The sequence below is a fragment of the Dictyostelium discoideum genome (assembly GCF_000004695.1).
Source record: "Dictyostelium discoideum AX4 chromosome 6 chromosome, whole genome shotgun sequence".
Lineage (NCBI taxonomy): Eukaryota > Evosea > Eumycetozoa > Dictyosteliales > Dictyosteliaceae > Dictyostelium > Dictyostelium discoideum.
In genome coordinates this window covers 2,842,393-2,858,955 of record NC_007092.3, presented here as the reverse complement: position 1 = coordinate 2,858,955, position 16,563 = coordinate 2,842,393, and the positions used below count along the sequence as shown (strand labels likewise).

The 16,563-nt window shown below is 24.9% G+C and overlaps 7 protein-coding genes across 7 annotated transcripts; 3 read left to right on the top strand and 4 right to left on the bottom strand.

Moving 5' to 3' along the window:
- Position 1: 1 nt before the first annotated feature.
- DDB_G0295793 (WD40 repeat-containing protein) lies at positions 2 to 2,168 on the bottom strand (the record flags this gene model as incomplete). Its single annotated transcript, XM_002649042.1, is given in 2 exon segments — positions 2 to 1,686; positions 1,878 to 2,168. Coding segments are annotated over 2 exon segments (1,976 nt in total).
- A 305-nt stretch (positions 2,169 to 2,473) lies between these two features.
- DDB_G0293406 (hypothetical protein) lies at positions 2,474 to 6,123 on the top strand (the record flags this gene model as incomplete). The annotated part of the gene is made up of 3 exons (XM_629152.1): positions 2,474 to 2,634; positions 2,742 to 2,994; positions 3,109 to 6,123. 3 exons carry the CDS (start codon positions 2,474 to 2,476, stop codon positions 6,121 to 6,123), a joined length of 3,429 nt encoding a protein of 1,142 aa, XP_629154.1.
- Positions 6,124 to 6,201: 78 nt separating this feature from the next.
- DDB_G0293414 (hypothetical protein) lies at positions 6,202 to 11,133 on the bottom strand (the record flags this gene model as incomplete). The annotated part of the gene is made up of 2 exons (XM_629151.1): positions 6,202 to 6,226; positions 6,287 to 11,133. 2 exons carry the CDS (start codon positions 11,131 to 11,133, stop codon positions 6,202 to 6,204), a joined length of 4,872 nt encoding a protein of 1,623 aa, XP_629153.1.
- A 680-nt stretch (positions 11,134 to 11,813) lies between these two features.
- DDB_G0293404 (hypothetical protein) lies at positions 11,814 to 12,594 on the top strand (the record flags this gene model as incomplete). Its single annotated transcript, XM_629150.1, has 4 exons — positions 11,814 to 11,853; positions 11,932 to 11,960; positions 12,044 to 12,303; positions 12,468 to 12,594. 4 exons carry the CDS (start codon positions 11,814 to 11,816, stop codon positions 12,592 to 12,594), a joined length of 456 nt encoding a protein of 151 aa, XP_629152.1.
- Positions 12,595 to 12,711: 117 nt separating this feature from the next.
- DDB_G0293412 (hypothetical protein) lies at positions 12,712 to 14,841 on the bottom strand (the record flags this gene model as incomplete). The annotated part of the gene is made up of 2 exons (XM_629149.1): positions 12,712 to 13,757; positions 13,878 to 14,841. 2 exons carry the CDS (start codon positions 14,839 to 14,841, stop codon positions 12,712 to 12,714), a joined length of 2,010 nt encoding a protein of 669 aa, XP_629151.1.
- Positions 14,842 to 15,581: 740 nt separating this feature from the next.
- On the top strand, positions 15,582 to 16,058 carry DDB_G0293410 (hypothetical protein; the record flags this gene model as incomplete). Its single annotated transcript, XM_629148.1, has 1 exon — positions 15,582 to 16,058. One exon carries the CDS (start codon positions 15,582 to 15,584, stop codon positions 16,056 to 16,058), a length of 477 nt encoding a protein of 158 aa, XP_629150.1.
- A 337-nt stretch (positions 16,059 to 16,395) lies between these two features.
- On the bottom strand, positions 16,396 to 16,516 carry DDB_G0293408 (hypothetical protein; the record flags this gene model as incomplete). The annotated part of the gene is made up of 1 exon (XM_629147.1): positions 16,396 to 16,516. A coding segment is annotated over one exon (121 nt), but the record flags the coding sequence as incomplete, so codon positions are not given.
- Positions 16,517 to 16,563: the final 47 nt, after the last annotated feature.

Sequence of the window (16,563 nt, the reverse complement as noted above, 5' to 3'; positions counted from 1 at the left end):
ATTAAATTGATTTGGATTAAATTGTTGCTGTTGATTAGGATTAAATTGTTGCTGTTGTTGATTTGGATTAAATTGTTGTTGATTTGGATTAAATTGTTGTTGTTGATTTGGATTAAATTGTTGTTGTTGTTGTTGTTGGCTAAATTGCTGTGGTCTTTGTTGGTAAGGTGGTTTTGGTTGAAATTGTTGAGGTTGTAATGGTTGTTGTTGTTGTTGTTGTTGTTGTTGTTGTTGTTGTTGTTGTTGTGGTTGTTGCATTTGTTGTGGAATATTTTGAGGTATTTGTTGTTGTTGTGGTTGCTGCATTGGTTGTTGAATTGGTTGTTGCTGTTGTTGTGGAATTTGTGGTGGGATATTTTGAGGTATTTGTTGTGGTTGTTGTATTGGTTGTGGTTGTTGTATTGGTTGTGGTTGGTTTGGTTGTTGTTGTTGTTGATTTGGTAACATAGATTGCATGAGATCAATTGGTGGGGGTGATGACTGTTGTTGTGGTTGTAATTGTTGTTGTTGTTGTTGTTGTTGCTGTTGTTGTGGTTGTTGTTGTGGTTGTTGTTGTTGCATTGAATAATTTAAATTTTGTAAAATATTTTGTGATGATAATTGTGGAGAAGGTTTATAACTACCTAAACCAGGTAAAGATAAACCAGGTAAAGATAGATCAGATTCTTGATCATCAGCATCCTCTTCATTTTCAATATCTTTTGAAGCATTTGGATTATTATATTTATCTTTCATAGTATCGGCAGGTCTATTTCTACTCCAAAATTTAGTAGTATGATCATTTGAACCACTTGCAAGGATATGACCAATTGGATGCCAAGATAAAGACCAAACATCAGCATCATGAGCGGAATGAATCTCTGCTTGTGGTTCAGGATTACCAACGATCCAATATAAGATTTTACCATCTTTATCACCTGAAACAAATAGATCCTCATGGTATGGATGTAGAGCAAGAGCGGTGACTTCTTTACCATGACCTTTAAAAGTTTGCATCTCTTTCATGGTTCTAATATCGAATACCTTTAATAGTTGATCAGAGCTTGCACTAACTATCCAATTACCATTTTGATTCCATTCCACTTTTGAAACTGTACTTTTATGACCATGTAATGTTGTTATATTTTGTGATGATTTCGCATCCCATATCTTAATATTATTATCTTTACCACCAGAAACGATCAATGATTTCTGTGGATGCCAAGAGACGCATTTCACATCCCAACCATGACCAACCAATTGATTATCCTCTGTACATCTAGCGAAATCCCAAATCTTTATAATCTTATCATCGGCACATGATGCAAGTTTCAAATCTGTTGGTGAAAAACTTAAACCTCTAATCTTTGATTGTTCATGTGCTTTAAAGATTTTCACATTGTTCATATTTGGTTGCCAATATTTAATGTTACCACTATCATCACCTGATACCATCCAATCTTCATTATGTGACCATATAATCGATCTAACTGCTGAATCATGTGCTTGTAAAATAGTCTCAAAATTAAATGTTAAACCATTCCATAATGTAAATTCACCACTACTTGATCCTGTTACTAATCTTCTACCTTCTGGTGTCCATGATACACAATTAATTGGATATTTAACTTTATTTGATGATGTATGAATAAATCTTGAACAAACACTTGTAATTGGATTAGATTCTAATGCAATTGGAGGTAAAATCTAATTAAAAAAAAAAATTAAAAAAAAAAAAATAATAATCTATTAGTATTTGATTTTATTACTAACTATTTGTATTTGAAAATGATATCATATAACATTTTATACTTACTTATTTTTATTAAGTATAAAATGTTATTATTATTTTTTTTTATTTTTTTTTTTATTTTTTTTTATTTTTTTGAAAAACATACTTCTCTAATATATAATTGATCAGGCTGTACAACAGCAAAATCTCTATAATCTCTTTGATAAACTCTTGCTAAATTATATTTGATTAAAGTAGAATTGAAATCTACTGTTTTTCTAACTACAGCTTTTCTCATACGTTTACCATCATAAACGATTTTAGCTGCATGATAATTACTATATTGATGGCTATAATATCCTCCTCCACCACCACCGCCACCACCTCCTGCGTGAGGTTTATGATATCCACCACCACCACCGCCACTTCCACCACTACTTCCACTATAGTGTGACATTTGTTATTAATATATATTTAAATAGTGTATATTTAAAAAAAAAAATAAAAAAAATGTTTATTCAATTGCCTAAATTCAAAAAAAAAAAATTCAAAAAATTCAAAAAAATAAAAAAAATAAATAAAATTTGTAAAATTAAAAAATATGATAATAAAAAAAAAAAAAATGAAATTACAATTATAATTGTAATTTTATTTTTTTTTTTTTTTTTTTTTTCATACACTTTTTTTTTCCCTTTCCTCTTGAAACAAATAAAAAATAATAAAACTATATTTTACAAATAAATAATATGTATATTTGTAATAATGGAAATTAAATTACATGATGGTTATTCATTTATTATTGAAAAAGAGGTTAGTGCTCTTTTAAATAGGGATATTGAACATGTAAAGAAGTTTATTTTTTTTTTAACTATGAATAGTCATTTATGTCTTTTAAATGATGGTCAATATATAATAATTAGAAAGTATGTTATAATTATATTTTATAAAAGATTTACAACATTTCAATTTAACACATGCACTAATTTTTTTTTTTTTTTTTTTCATTATAATTTTATTACTTTTCAAATAGAGCATTAAAAAAATTTAATTTAAGAGAGTGTGAATCAATTATACAATTCCCAGATTATATAAAGGCAAACTTTCAAAAGAGTCAATATAGAGATGTTTATCTATCAATCATTAGAAATTATTTTAAAATTGATAGTTCAAGAGATACTCAATTTAGAACTATGGCAATACCACCAAAACCATATGCTGCTAATAGATTTATTTTTTCAAATATTAAAAGATTAGTTGAAACAAATTTAGAAAATATTGATTCTGTATGTATTTAAATATTTATTAAAAAAAAAAAAAAAAAATTAAATATCTATATTTATTATTAATTCTTAATTTTCTTTTTTTTTTTTTTTTTAATATATGTTCAAAAAAAAAAGAATCTTGCAAAATCAATTATTGAAAATTTAATGCAAAATATTAAAAATAATGAAAAAGTAATTCAAGAATATGAAACAACCAAAAAAGAATCACGTTATAAAGCTTTCAATCATAATGGTAAATACTTTTTCCTTTTCAAAGCAATTTTAATTTTAATGCAAAAAATTGAAGATAAAGAAATGTTAAAGAAACAATATAGTAATAGATTATTATTACTTTTCAATATATCAATGAATGGAATATTATCATTCTATAATTCAAATCCAAGAAAAAAGAATGAAAGATGGTTTTTCCATCATATATTTTTAGAATTCAAACATATACAATCTTTTATTGATTTATTTACAAATAAAGTTGATAATAATAATAATAATAATCAAAATAATCAAAATAATAATAATAATCAAATATTAAATAAATTATTATTAAAGTTATCAATACTATTTACTAATAGTTCAAGATATTATTTTCAAACAAAATATTATAATGAATATTTAAATGGTATAAATGAAAATAAATCAATATTCTTTGAGAAAGGAGAACAACAAAGTAAATTGGTAGATTTTGAACATAAAAAATTTTCGATAATCATAGAGACCTTATTAAAGAATTGTAGTTTTCACTTTTACAAAATTAAAGAATATTTAAAAACATTCATTAAAAAAGAACCATGCATTTCAATTTTAGGTTTAGATGTAAATCAATTAATTCCAATATTTAAAGTTTATGATGAAATTGGTAAAGTGGCAAATAATTTAACAAAAAATCAAAGAGGTGAAAATAAAAGTAATTTCTCGACCAAACACAAATCAATCTTATCAAGAGTTTTAGGAATGGTTAAAACAAATAATTTACAAGTGTTTCAACTCGATGATCAATATCTTTTATCAAAAATTCATCCAAAATCTTATAGAGGTGAAAAAAGAACTCATAGACTTGCCCTTCAATATTTGTATGAAACAGCATTTACAAACTTTAAAAAAAGCGATAAAGTATTGGAATCTGGTTTAGAAAAATTATTTTCAAATATAACTTCAGACAGTGAATCTATAAAGTTAAATTTTTTACTTGGTAATTGGTCTTTCTTTCATTTATCTTTAGAAACTGCTTCATTTCATAACTATATTTTCAAGAATAGTCCTAAATTTGATCAACTTTCAATTAATTTTTCAAAAAGATCATATATTAAATTTACTAATCAAGATGATAATTCAACAACAACAACCAGAGAATTACCATTTTATTTAATTAAAGATATTTTATTAATCTGTTTGAATAATAAAAAAACCATACAATTCTTTAAATTACAACTTGCTTTGGTTGATAAGAAGTTCTTTAAAATCGTTCAAGAGTTTATGAATAGTTCACTATTAGTACCAATTGAAATCAGTCATAAACATTCAATTCTAAAAGATATTACACCATATAGTTTATTACAACCAAATTGTAAATACTTAAAATATTCTTCAAAAAAACAATATCTTGGTTTTAGTCCTCAAATTCTTTTACAAAATAATCATTTCAGTTATAAATATATTGATAATTTTGGTTGGAATTGGGATGGTAAACTTTTAAAAATCTTTAGAAATTTAGAAATTTTAGATATTCAAGGTATAATTAGTTCAAATCATTTAAATTATTTTTATCAACAACATCAAAATAAATCTCAGAAACAAAAACAATCAACTACAAATATAAATACAACAAAAACAACAACAACTACTACTATTACTACTAATAATAATAATAATAACAATAATAATAATAATAATAATAATAATAATAATAATAATAATAATAATAATAATAATAATAATAATAATAATAATAATAATAATAATAATAATAATAATAATAATAATAATAATAATAATAATACTACTCCAACATCAATTAATGATAAAACACCTAACAAAACTAATGACGATAGTCCAAAATTAAAAAAACTTATTTTAAGAACTCTTAATACAAATTCAAATCGTTATTGTGAAGAATTAAAACTTTTAGAGAGTGCTGGAGTTGAAGTTGAATTTCATTTATTTATAAATCTATTGGAGAATGATCAAGTAGATAGTGATTTAATAGAAAGTTGTGTTGTTAATATTGGTCAATATATCTCACAATCATTTTATGAAGAAATATTACCAAAGGTTAAATATTTGAAATTAGAAGTTGAAGAATTCGATAGAACTGGTGAATTTCTAACTCATAATCATCTCGATGATGTTTATCCATATGAAAACTTTTTAGGTAATGTTAGAAAAGATACCATTCAAGATTACAGTAGATTGACCACCGTAGAATTCATAATTAAATCATTTTTCTATCCAAAGAGGGTATTAAAATTAATTGACCAAGTTTCAATTTCAGTAACCCACATCATATTCAATTTCTCAAAAAAAAAAAGTTTATATGGTTCCGATATTTCAGTAGCATTCGAAATCCTTTCAAAAGTAAAAGAATTTAAAAATATTTCCAGAGTTTCTTTAATTGGTATTTGTGGTTATCCAATTAGCTTGAATAATAATTTTCAAACATTTGATTTCGAAGAAACTTATCCATATAACAATACCCAATTTATTAAATCTCAACAAAAAACAAAAGATATTGCCACTGATTCAAAAAATCTTGAAAATAGTAATGAGATTGATCAAGATAATGAAAGTAACGAGTCTGAAATTTCTTTTTATCTCTCTTCAGACTATGATGAAGTTGGTGATGAAGATGAAGATGATGACGACGATTATGAAAATGGTAATGATGATGATGATGATGATGACGATATTCACGTTAGAAATTGTCCCCACCACAGAAACTTAAAACATCACTGCCATGACGAAGATGAAGACGAAGACAATGAAGACGACGAAGATGAAGACGATGACGAAGACGATGAAGAAGAAGACGAAGACTATGATGGCGATTCAAATGGCGATTCTGATGGTGGCTCAAATACAGTTGAAGATTCAGATTTTCTCAATTTCTTAATTCGTCAAAAACTCACAAAAAAATAAAAAGTACAAAACAAAATAAAAAATAAAAAAATAATAATATAAATTCTAAAGAAATATAAAATATTTGTATTTTGATTTCTAAAAAATAATAAAAAATAAAATTCTAAGAAATATAAAATATTTGTATGATTCTATTTATTTTTAAAACAATTTAAAATTTTACCCAGAGTTTTCCAAAAAAACTGGATCGAAATCGAAGTTAAAATCCTGAGATGAAGGCATTTCATCAGGTTCATTATTATTACTATTAATAATATTATTATTATTATTATTATTAATATTATTATTATTATTATTATTATTATTTTTATTAACTTGATTACTAGTGCTATTTACTAAACTATTCTTTTCAATAATTTTATTATTAGAATTAGAGTTGGTGCTATAGCTATTATATTTTATATTATTAATTTGAGAAGGAGTAGATAATTGATTTAAAATTGAATTCACTCTAAAACAAAACAAATTAAGGAGACCAGGTGATGATTTAATAAATTGTTTTAAATCATCAAATAAATCGACTATATTTTTTGATTTTGGTTTAACAGAGTGTTCAAAGAATTCACTACCATCGAACAGCAGTATTTGATTACTGTCCACACCCTTGAATATTAAATTTGATAGGTGAATTATTGGTAAATTATTATTATTATTATTAACCATAAAAGGGTTTAATAGATTATGTGATGATAAATTGTCATTGTTTGATTGACTATCGCTTAATGTGAAACCAGTTTTAAATGGAAAATAAATTTGATTGTTTTGATTTATGAGAGAACTACCACTACCACCACCACCATTTTCATTTGTTATACCTGTAGTCCATGTTGTTTTTGTAATATTAATTCTACCAATGAAACCAGATCTATCAGTAAAGTAGATAAACCTTGAGGAATCTATTCTTTTTCTATCTTTAATTAAAGTTTCTTCAACTTTAATATCTCCTACATATAAAATGAATACAACCAAATCACATTCTGATCCAATACTATTACCATTAATTAAAAATTGATCTAATCTTTGAATACCTTTTTTATGTAATCCATTTGTATTTAAATTTTTTTGAGAATTACCACTACCACCACCACCAATGTTATTATCGATAATAGGCACAACATTAAATCTGTGTGAGCTTTGTAAAGGTGATAATCCTGTTGGTCTAAAAGGTGAATAAAACATTTTCTTTGGATTAACCATATGTAATGTTAATTTCATTGATTCTTTTAATGTATCCATTAAATCATAAGATGGTGATTCAATTGATAAAATGGTTTCATTATTACAATTATTATTAAAATCATCATCTAATATATTATTATAATCATTATTAGGATTATTATTATTATTATTATTATTATTAATATTATTAGGATTATTATTATTTAATTGATCAATATCATTTTTAATTAATAAATCTCTTATTTTAATTGATAAAATTGGTTTAACATTTCTAGTTTTAAAATTTGGATTAGAATTCATTTCATCATCAACTTGATCTAGTATTTGTTGTTGAAGTGATTGATATTGTTTATCACGATTACTAAAGAGTAAACTTTTTTGTTCATCAGATAAACAATCAACGAAACCTTCTTGATCGATAACACGTAAAAAATAAGCATATAATGAATCACCATCTGAAATCTCTGAAAGATTTGAAATTGTTTTATGATTAATTTTCTGATCCAATGCTGATTGGGGTATCTTTCTAACTCTATTTTGTTGATTTGGTAATAGTTTACCTTTTAATTTCTGTTGTTGTTGTTCTTGTAAAGAACTCATTAGTATATCTTCTTTTTGTTTCTTCTCCAATTGTTTTGATGTACTTTCAAGTAGTTTCTCACGTGCAATCTCTGCTTTAGATTCATATTGTTGTTTATATTGTTGTTCTTCATTTTCACAACGTGTAATTACAGTTTTTAGTGAACCATCTTCGCCCATTATAGTTTCCTTGAATGATAATTTATAGATATGAGTTACCTCTACTTTTAGACATGCAACTGTACCACCACCAGGTATAATTGATTTTAAGGAGATTGGAAACATTGATTTCCTAGCACCCAAATTTTCATACCAACTAACTCTACGTGTACTATTTGTAAATAATTTCAAATGAACTTGTTCAAACCCATCTTCCAATGGTGATATACCATTCTCTTGTCCAACTATTCCTGCATTTTGAATATATAGTTTTTGTCCAACAAATAATTTACCTTGTTTTAAACATTGTGTTAAAAATGGATCTAATGCTCCTTTAATTGGATACCATCCATCAGTTAATTCAATTGTTGCAATTGGATGTTGAATATAATTTGTTTTATTATTATTATTATTATTATTATTATTATTATTATTATTATTATTATTATTATTATTATTATTATTATTATTATTATTATTATTATTATTATTATTAGCGTTATTAGTTGATGAGATGGTTGTGGAAGTTGAAGCTGTTTCTAAATCATCATTCATTGTAATATCTATATCATCCATTGATATAATACCATCATCATTTTCAACAGTACAATTATTATTATTATTATTATTATTTGGATTATTTGGATTATTATTATTATTTATACCACCACCATAACCATCATCTAAAATTGAAGAAATACATAATACCATTGGTAATTCAGAAGGTTGATCTCTTTCATAAATTTTCTTTAAGATTGGTCTTTTTGCTTGATTAATTTCAATTTCAATTCTTTGTTTCAATTGATTTACAACACGTTGTAATTTTAGATATTTACCACCAAATTCCAATGGAAATGATCTTTCCATTGATGCAAGTTTCCAAACGATCCAACCATAATGATTACTAACCCATTCTTGTGATACCAATGCAGCATTGGATTGATTGATTTTCGTTAGATAAATATAAAGATCTGCAACACCAATGGTTTTGGATTTACCAATATCCTTAACTTCACCATTATTCTCAAATCTATATTCTGATGCATTTCTACTTGTAATTTCTAGAACATCATTCTTTACCAATCCTTCGCATGATACTAAAAATGGTCTACCTAAATCTTTTAATTTTCTTCTATTATCAATTGGTTTCTTTTGTATATTATTGTTATTATTATTATTAGTATTATTATTATTATTAATTGGTGTTGTACTTTTTGAAGGTGAGATATTTAATTTTGATTTTGGAGGTGATATTCCTTTTGAATTTCCATTTGGACTAGCTGGTGATATTGTCGTTGATGTCGTTGTTGTTGTTGGTGTTGTTGGTGTGTTATTACTTTTTATTGGAGGTTTGAATGAACTTTTTTTTGGTGTTGAAATTTGTGGTTTACTTAATATTTTTGGTGCTGTTTTTGGTGTGGTTGGGTATGAAAAAGTAGATGTTGTAGTTGGTGCAATATTAGTTTGTGGTGGTACAGTACTCGTTTGTTGCTGTTGAGGTGGAGACAATGATTTTGTTGGTGGAATGAATGATTTTTTAGTTGGTGTTGTGTTTGGATTATATACAAATGTTTTCTTTACTGGTGATTGAAGAGGGTATTTAGACTTTGTTGGTGTTGTTAGTTGTGGTACTGTTGCTGTTGATGAATTTAAATTTGTTGATGTTGGTACTGGTGATCTATTTGGTGTTGTTGGTGGTGCAATAGATGATGTTGACGATGATGATGAAAATGATGATGGTGGGGATGGTGCCCTTATATTTTGTTGAGGTTGAGGTGACGAGGGTGCTGACGAATCATCAGATCTCGATGTTGAATTATCATTAGAAGTTGAAGCGGTTGTAGTATTTGTAGTATTTGTAGTGGTTGTGGTTGTAGTTGTAGTAGTATTGGTATGGCTGCTGTTGCTATTGTTACTATTACTATTGTTCATTGTTAAAAAATCATTATTATCAACAGCACCACCTTCAGATGGTAATAAATCTTTAATATCCTCGTCAGCAATGGATGAAAGCTTTTTCTGTGCAAGTTTTAGTTTCTCTTCAGAGATTACAACAGCTACACCTCTGCCTGTACTAAACCCTTTAAATGTTGTTGGTATTGAGGAAGTGGTTGTTTGTAGTAGTTGTGGTGGCGATGATGATGTAGTTGTTTGTAGTGATGGTGATGATGATGATGATGATGATGATGATGATGATGATGATGATGATGATGATGATGATGATGATGATGATGATGATGATGATGATGATGATGATGATGATGATGATGATGATGATGATGATGATGATGATGATGATGATGCTGTGGTGGTGGTGGTATTGTTATTGTTATTGTTATTGTTATTGTTATTGTTATTGTTATTGTTATTGTTATTGTTATTGTTATTGTTATTGTTATTGTTATTGTTACTACCATTACTATTATTACTACTGCTATTCATTGCTAAAAAGTCATTATTATCAACAACACCACCTTCAGATGGTAATAAATCTTTAATATCCTCGTCAGCAATGGATGAAAGCTTTTTCTGTGCAAGCTTTAGCTTCTCTTCAGAGATTACAACAGCCACACCCCTACCTGTACTAAATCCTTTGAATGTTGGTGGTATTGAGGAAGTGGTTGTTTGTGGTAGTGGTGGTGGCGGTGATGATGATGATAATGATGATGATGTAGTTGTTGTTTGTAGTAATGGTGATGATGATGTTGTCGTAGGTGTGATGGTGGCTGTTGTATTGATTGTGTCATTATTATTGCTGTTGCTATTATTGTTACTATTACTATTTGTCATTGTTAAAAAGTCATTACTATTATCCACAGCACCACTTTCAGATGGTAATAGATCTTTAATATCTTCATCACCAATAGAAGAAAGCTTTTTCTTTGCAAGTCTTAATTTCTCTTCTGAAATAACAACAGCTGCACCTCTACCTGTACTGAATCCTTTGAATACTGGTGGTGGTATTAAAGATGTAGTTGTTTGTGGTTGCGGTGTTGATGGGGGTGAAATTCTAGTTTTCTTTGATGAATCAGATTCTACATTCGAATTATCATCATCACTTGAAAATTCTCTTTTATTTGAATTACTTTTCATTTTTTTTTTTTTTTTTTTTTAATCTTTTATCATTTATAAAAAAAAGATTATTTTAATAAGAGAAAGAAAAAAAGAAATATATTTAAAAAATAAAAAAGATAGTGGATTTAAAAAAAAAAAAAAAAAAACAACTATGAAATATGAAATATGATAGGTTAGCTATTATTTTATTATTTTTTTTATTTTTTATTTTTGAATTTTTTTTATTTTTAAAATAACACAAGTTATTTATTTTATTTTTTTATTTGGTTTTTTTTTTTTTATTTTTATTATAATTTTTTTTTTTTTTTATTACTACAAAGACTAATCTTTTAAAAAAAAATAAAAATGAAAAAAAAAAATAAAAAAAAAAATAAAAAATTAAAAAAAAAGCAATAAAAAAAAAATATTAAATTGAGAAATTCCAAGAAAAACATGAAAAATGTGTTTCAAAAACTTTTATTTTTTTAATTTTGGGAAATAAGATTTATTAATATCAATTTTAGATTAATCCAATAATAAAAATCAATCTAAAAAATAAAAACTATTTATATTTTTTTTTTTTTTTTTCTATTTTAATTTTTTTTTTTTTTTTTTTTTTATTTTTATTTTTATTTTTATTTTCTTTTTTTTAAAATTTTTTTTTCATTTTCTCTCAAAATAAATCATTTAATTAAAAATAGTATATTTATATATGTAAAATGGAAAGCTATGGTTTAGGTCAATTAAAAAACTTTGAATGTAAATAAATACTAAATATAACCACAAAAAATACTCTATATATTAAAAAAATACTAACCAAAACAATCATCAATATAGATTTAGACCATACCGCTGATATTATGTTTGTAAGATTACCATAATAATAATAATCATGATAATAATAATGAACATATATTAATAGATTAGTTTTTTATTTCCTAAAAAATAGCATACATGGGGTAAAGATTTAAAAGAAGCACTTGAACAAATGGTATTAATTATGAATAACTATATGGTTGAATTAGATTCAGTTGAATTGGATGATAGCGCAACTGAACAAACTATAAGTGTTAATGGTCATGATATGGATTCATTATTATTTGCATTATTGGATGAATTTTTATTTGTTTTCAGTACTGAATTCATTATATTTAAACAAGTTCAAATCATTTCATTTGATCGTGAAAACTTTTCAATTAAAGCAATAGGGTAACCCTTTCATAATAATAATAATAATAATAATAATAATAATAATAATAATAATAATAATAATAATAATAATAATAATAATAATAATAATAATAATAATAATAATAGTTTATTTTTTTATTTTTCTACTAATTTTATTATTTTTATTTTATTTGTAATTATAGTAAAGGTGTTGAATTAGATAAAAGCAAACATACAACTGGTACTGAAATTAAAGCAATAACATATTCATGTATGAAAATTGAAGAAAATCCTGATAAATCAGATATTCATGTTATTGTTGATATATAATAAAAAAAATAAAAATAAAAAATAAAATAAAATTAAAAAAGTTAAAACAAAGGAAATCAATATTATTTTTAATTTTTTTTTTTATTTTATTTTTTTATTATTTCTTCTTTTAAAAGTTTAATTTTCTTCTTCTTCTTCTTCTTCATCTTCTTCATCTTCATCTTGATTTTCTATATTATTATTAAGTTCAATTTCAACTTGTTCTTCTTGTTGTAATAAATCATTTGGATTAACTTGTTCTTTTAAATTAATTAATAAAAGTGAATTTTTAGCGGAACCAATTTTCTTCCATCTTCCAAATTTATGTTCTTTAGAGACGGCAGCTAATAAGAAAGAACAATCATGAGCGAATTTTAAATCATTAACGAAACCAATAGCAGGGATTTGATTAATTTCTTTGAGTTTATCACCACCCATAATTGACCAAAGACGAATGGAACCATCACAACTTCCAGAAGCTGCCATATCAGAGTTTGGAATGGCTGAAACACTTGAAATCCATGAAAAAGAATCAGTCCCACTATTACCACCACTATTAACAGGATGAGCATTATTCTTTATGAAAGTTGCATTCTTTTTATTTACATTCCACAAAGCAATAGAACCTTCTTGTGAACCAGTTAAAAATTTATCTTCAGCCACTAAAACACAACAATCTACAGAATGAGTATGACCTCTAAAGATCAATTGTGACTCTTCAGGGATTTTCCAAACTCTAACGGTTTTATCAGTTGAAACAGAGATACAACGTTCACGTGATAATGAATCCATTGCTGTGATTGGTGATTGATGGCCATAACGAGTGTCGACGAATGCCATTTGTGATAAATCCCAAATCTTTATGGTACGATCATTTGAACCACTATAAAGTGTATAAGTACCTTTTCTAAATGTTAATGCCGATATAACATCTTTATGTCCTTTAAATGTTTCAACCACTTGCATACTCTCTGTATCCCAAACTTTAATTAATTTCTCTTCACCACCAGTAACCAAATATTTACCATCAAAACTTAATGCCATTGATAAAATTTTACCTTGATAACTCTTTTTCTTTAATTCTTCTTTACCATCTTTACCTAAACTTTCTAATTCAATTCTATTCTTTTTTGATGGTATAAATCCTTTAATTTTATTTAATTTAATTTTATTTATTAAATCCCCTAATAATAATTAATTATTTTAAAAAAAAAAAAAAAAAAAAAAAAAAAAAAAAAAATATATTAATATTACTATTATAAAAAATGATTATTATTGAAAATATATATTTAAATATATTTTACATTTTATAATTATATCACGTGATGCTGAATATGCAATTGATTGATCATCAGATAAAACTATACAAGTAATTGGTGAAGAATGACCTTTGAGTATTGTTATATTTGAAGAGTTTTCAATGAATTTAATATTTGAAACTTGTTGACGATATGAATATTGATATCTTCCAGAAGATTTATCTAAATCATCTTTAACTGCATCATTTAAATCTAAATCTTGTTTAGTTTTTCTAATTTTCTCTAAATATTCATTTGCTAATCTAAGACGTCTTTCATCAGTAGTTTCATCTTCTTGAACAACTGATAATTTTAATCTCTTTTTAATTGATGATTTATCTTCTTCTGAATCATTTTCACTATTAAATCTATCCTCATCACCTGAATGAAATTCTTCAATTTCTCCATTATTATTATCATCATCATCATCATCGTCTGATTGATCATCAGAATCTATATTTTTATATTTATTTATATTCTTTTTAACTGCTATATTATTTTTGAAATTATTTTTAATATTATTATTATTATCATCTGATTCTTCATCAGATGGTTTTTCATTATCTTCATCATCTTGATTATCATCTGAATCATAATAATCATCTTTTTCTGTTGATAATTTTCTTTTATAATTATTTTTACTATCTCTATATTTATTTGTTGTGTCATTTGTTGCTGATTCTCTTTCTCTGAATTTACCACCACCACGGGATGATGACATAGCTCCGCCTCTACCACCACCACGAGATGATGACATAGATCCACCTCTACCACCACCACGAGATGATGACATGAATCCACCTCTACCACCTCTACCACCACCACCACGAGATGATGACATACCTCCACCTCTACCACCACGATTTGATGATGGTCTAGAATTTATTCTTGTATCAACTACATTTTTAGCACCTGCTCTGTTTGATGAAAGTGTATGAGCTGTTCCTGGTTTTATAAAAAAACTATCCATATTTATATTTCTATTTATAATTTATTTATTATTACACAACAACAAAGAAAAAAAAAAAAAAATAAATAAATAAAAACAAAAAACCGACGAAAATTTTAAAAAATGAAAAAAAAAAAAAAAAAAAAATTTTCGTTCGTTTTTTTTTTTTTTTTTTTTTTTTTTCTAAACACCCCAATTAAATTAATTTTAATTAAATTCCATTTTTATTTATTTTTTTCTATTTTTATTAAAAATCTTATTTATCATTTTTATTAAAAATTTTAAAATAATAAATTTATTAATAAAAATTTAAGTTTTATTTTATTTCTTAATTTTTTATAAACTTTTTTTTTTTTTTTTTTTTTTTTTTTTTAATTTTATTTTGTTTTGTTTTATTTTATTTTATTTTTTTAAAATTTAAAAATAAAATAAATAATTTTAAAATTATTTGTTGAATTCAAATGACACCTAAAATATATGAATTTTAATTGGAATTTTGTTGAAATAATAATTACATGTAATCTACTATCCCAAAAACTTTTTTTTTTTATTTTTTTTTAATTTTTTTATTTTTTTTATTTTTTTTTATTTTTTTTTTTTTTTTTTCATTTTTTTTTTTAAAAAACTTTTAAATTTTTTTTTTTTTTTTTTTATTTTTAAATTTCATACACTTTCATATAACATTACATATAAAATTTTTTATTAAAGAATTTTTATACTCCTTTCTCAAATAAATTAATATAAATAATAAATATAAAAAAATGGCAGGTTCAAGACGTGGAGCATCATCAAGATCAGTTTCAAAACCAGCATCAAAACCAACTACAGCATCAAAACCAACAACCACATCAGCACCAGCTAAAACAACTCCAGCTGCTACAACCCCAGCTGCCACTACACCAGCTCAACCAGTTGTTGTCCAAGGTCCAGGTATGTTAGCAACAATGGGTAGCTCAATGGCTGGTGCTATGGCTGGTAGCGTAGTTGGTCACGCCCTTGTTGGTGGTGTTTCATCACTCTTTGGTGGTTCAGATAACAATAATGTCGACACTCAACAACAACAACAACAACAATCAATGATGAGCAATAACCAACAACAAACCGAAAATGCTTGCAACCCATTATACAAATCTTTTATGACTTGTTTAGAAAAGAACCAAAGCGATATCAATTCATGCCAATGGGTTTACGAATCTTTCTTAGAATGTAAAAAGATTTCTGGTCCAACCTTCTATTAAATCGAATAAAAAAAATCAATAATAATAAATATATAATATAATAATACAATCGTCATTTAATGACAAAAAACAAAAAAAAAAAAAAAAAAAAAAATTAAAAAAAAAAATAACAAAAAAAAAAAACAAAAAATAAAAAACAATTAAAAAAAAAAAAAAAAACTAAAAACAATAGAATCCTTTTTTTTTTAAAAAAAAAAACAATAAAAAAAACTAAATATTAGTTTTTTATTTATTTAATTATAAGAGAATTAACTCTTACAATTGCATTTCTTTTTTTCTTTCTAAATATATACATTTTTTTTTTTTTTTTTTAACCTATCAAATAAAATAAATGATTTTACCTATAAAGGAATAAATGACATGAAGAACTAATTGCTAAAGATAAAGTATTATTATTATTATTATATGCTGTTGAAATTGAGCCAATCCTATTTGAATAATCATTTATAGTTAATTTACTATTATTATTATTATTATTATTATTATTTGTATTATTATTATTTGG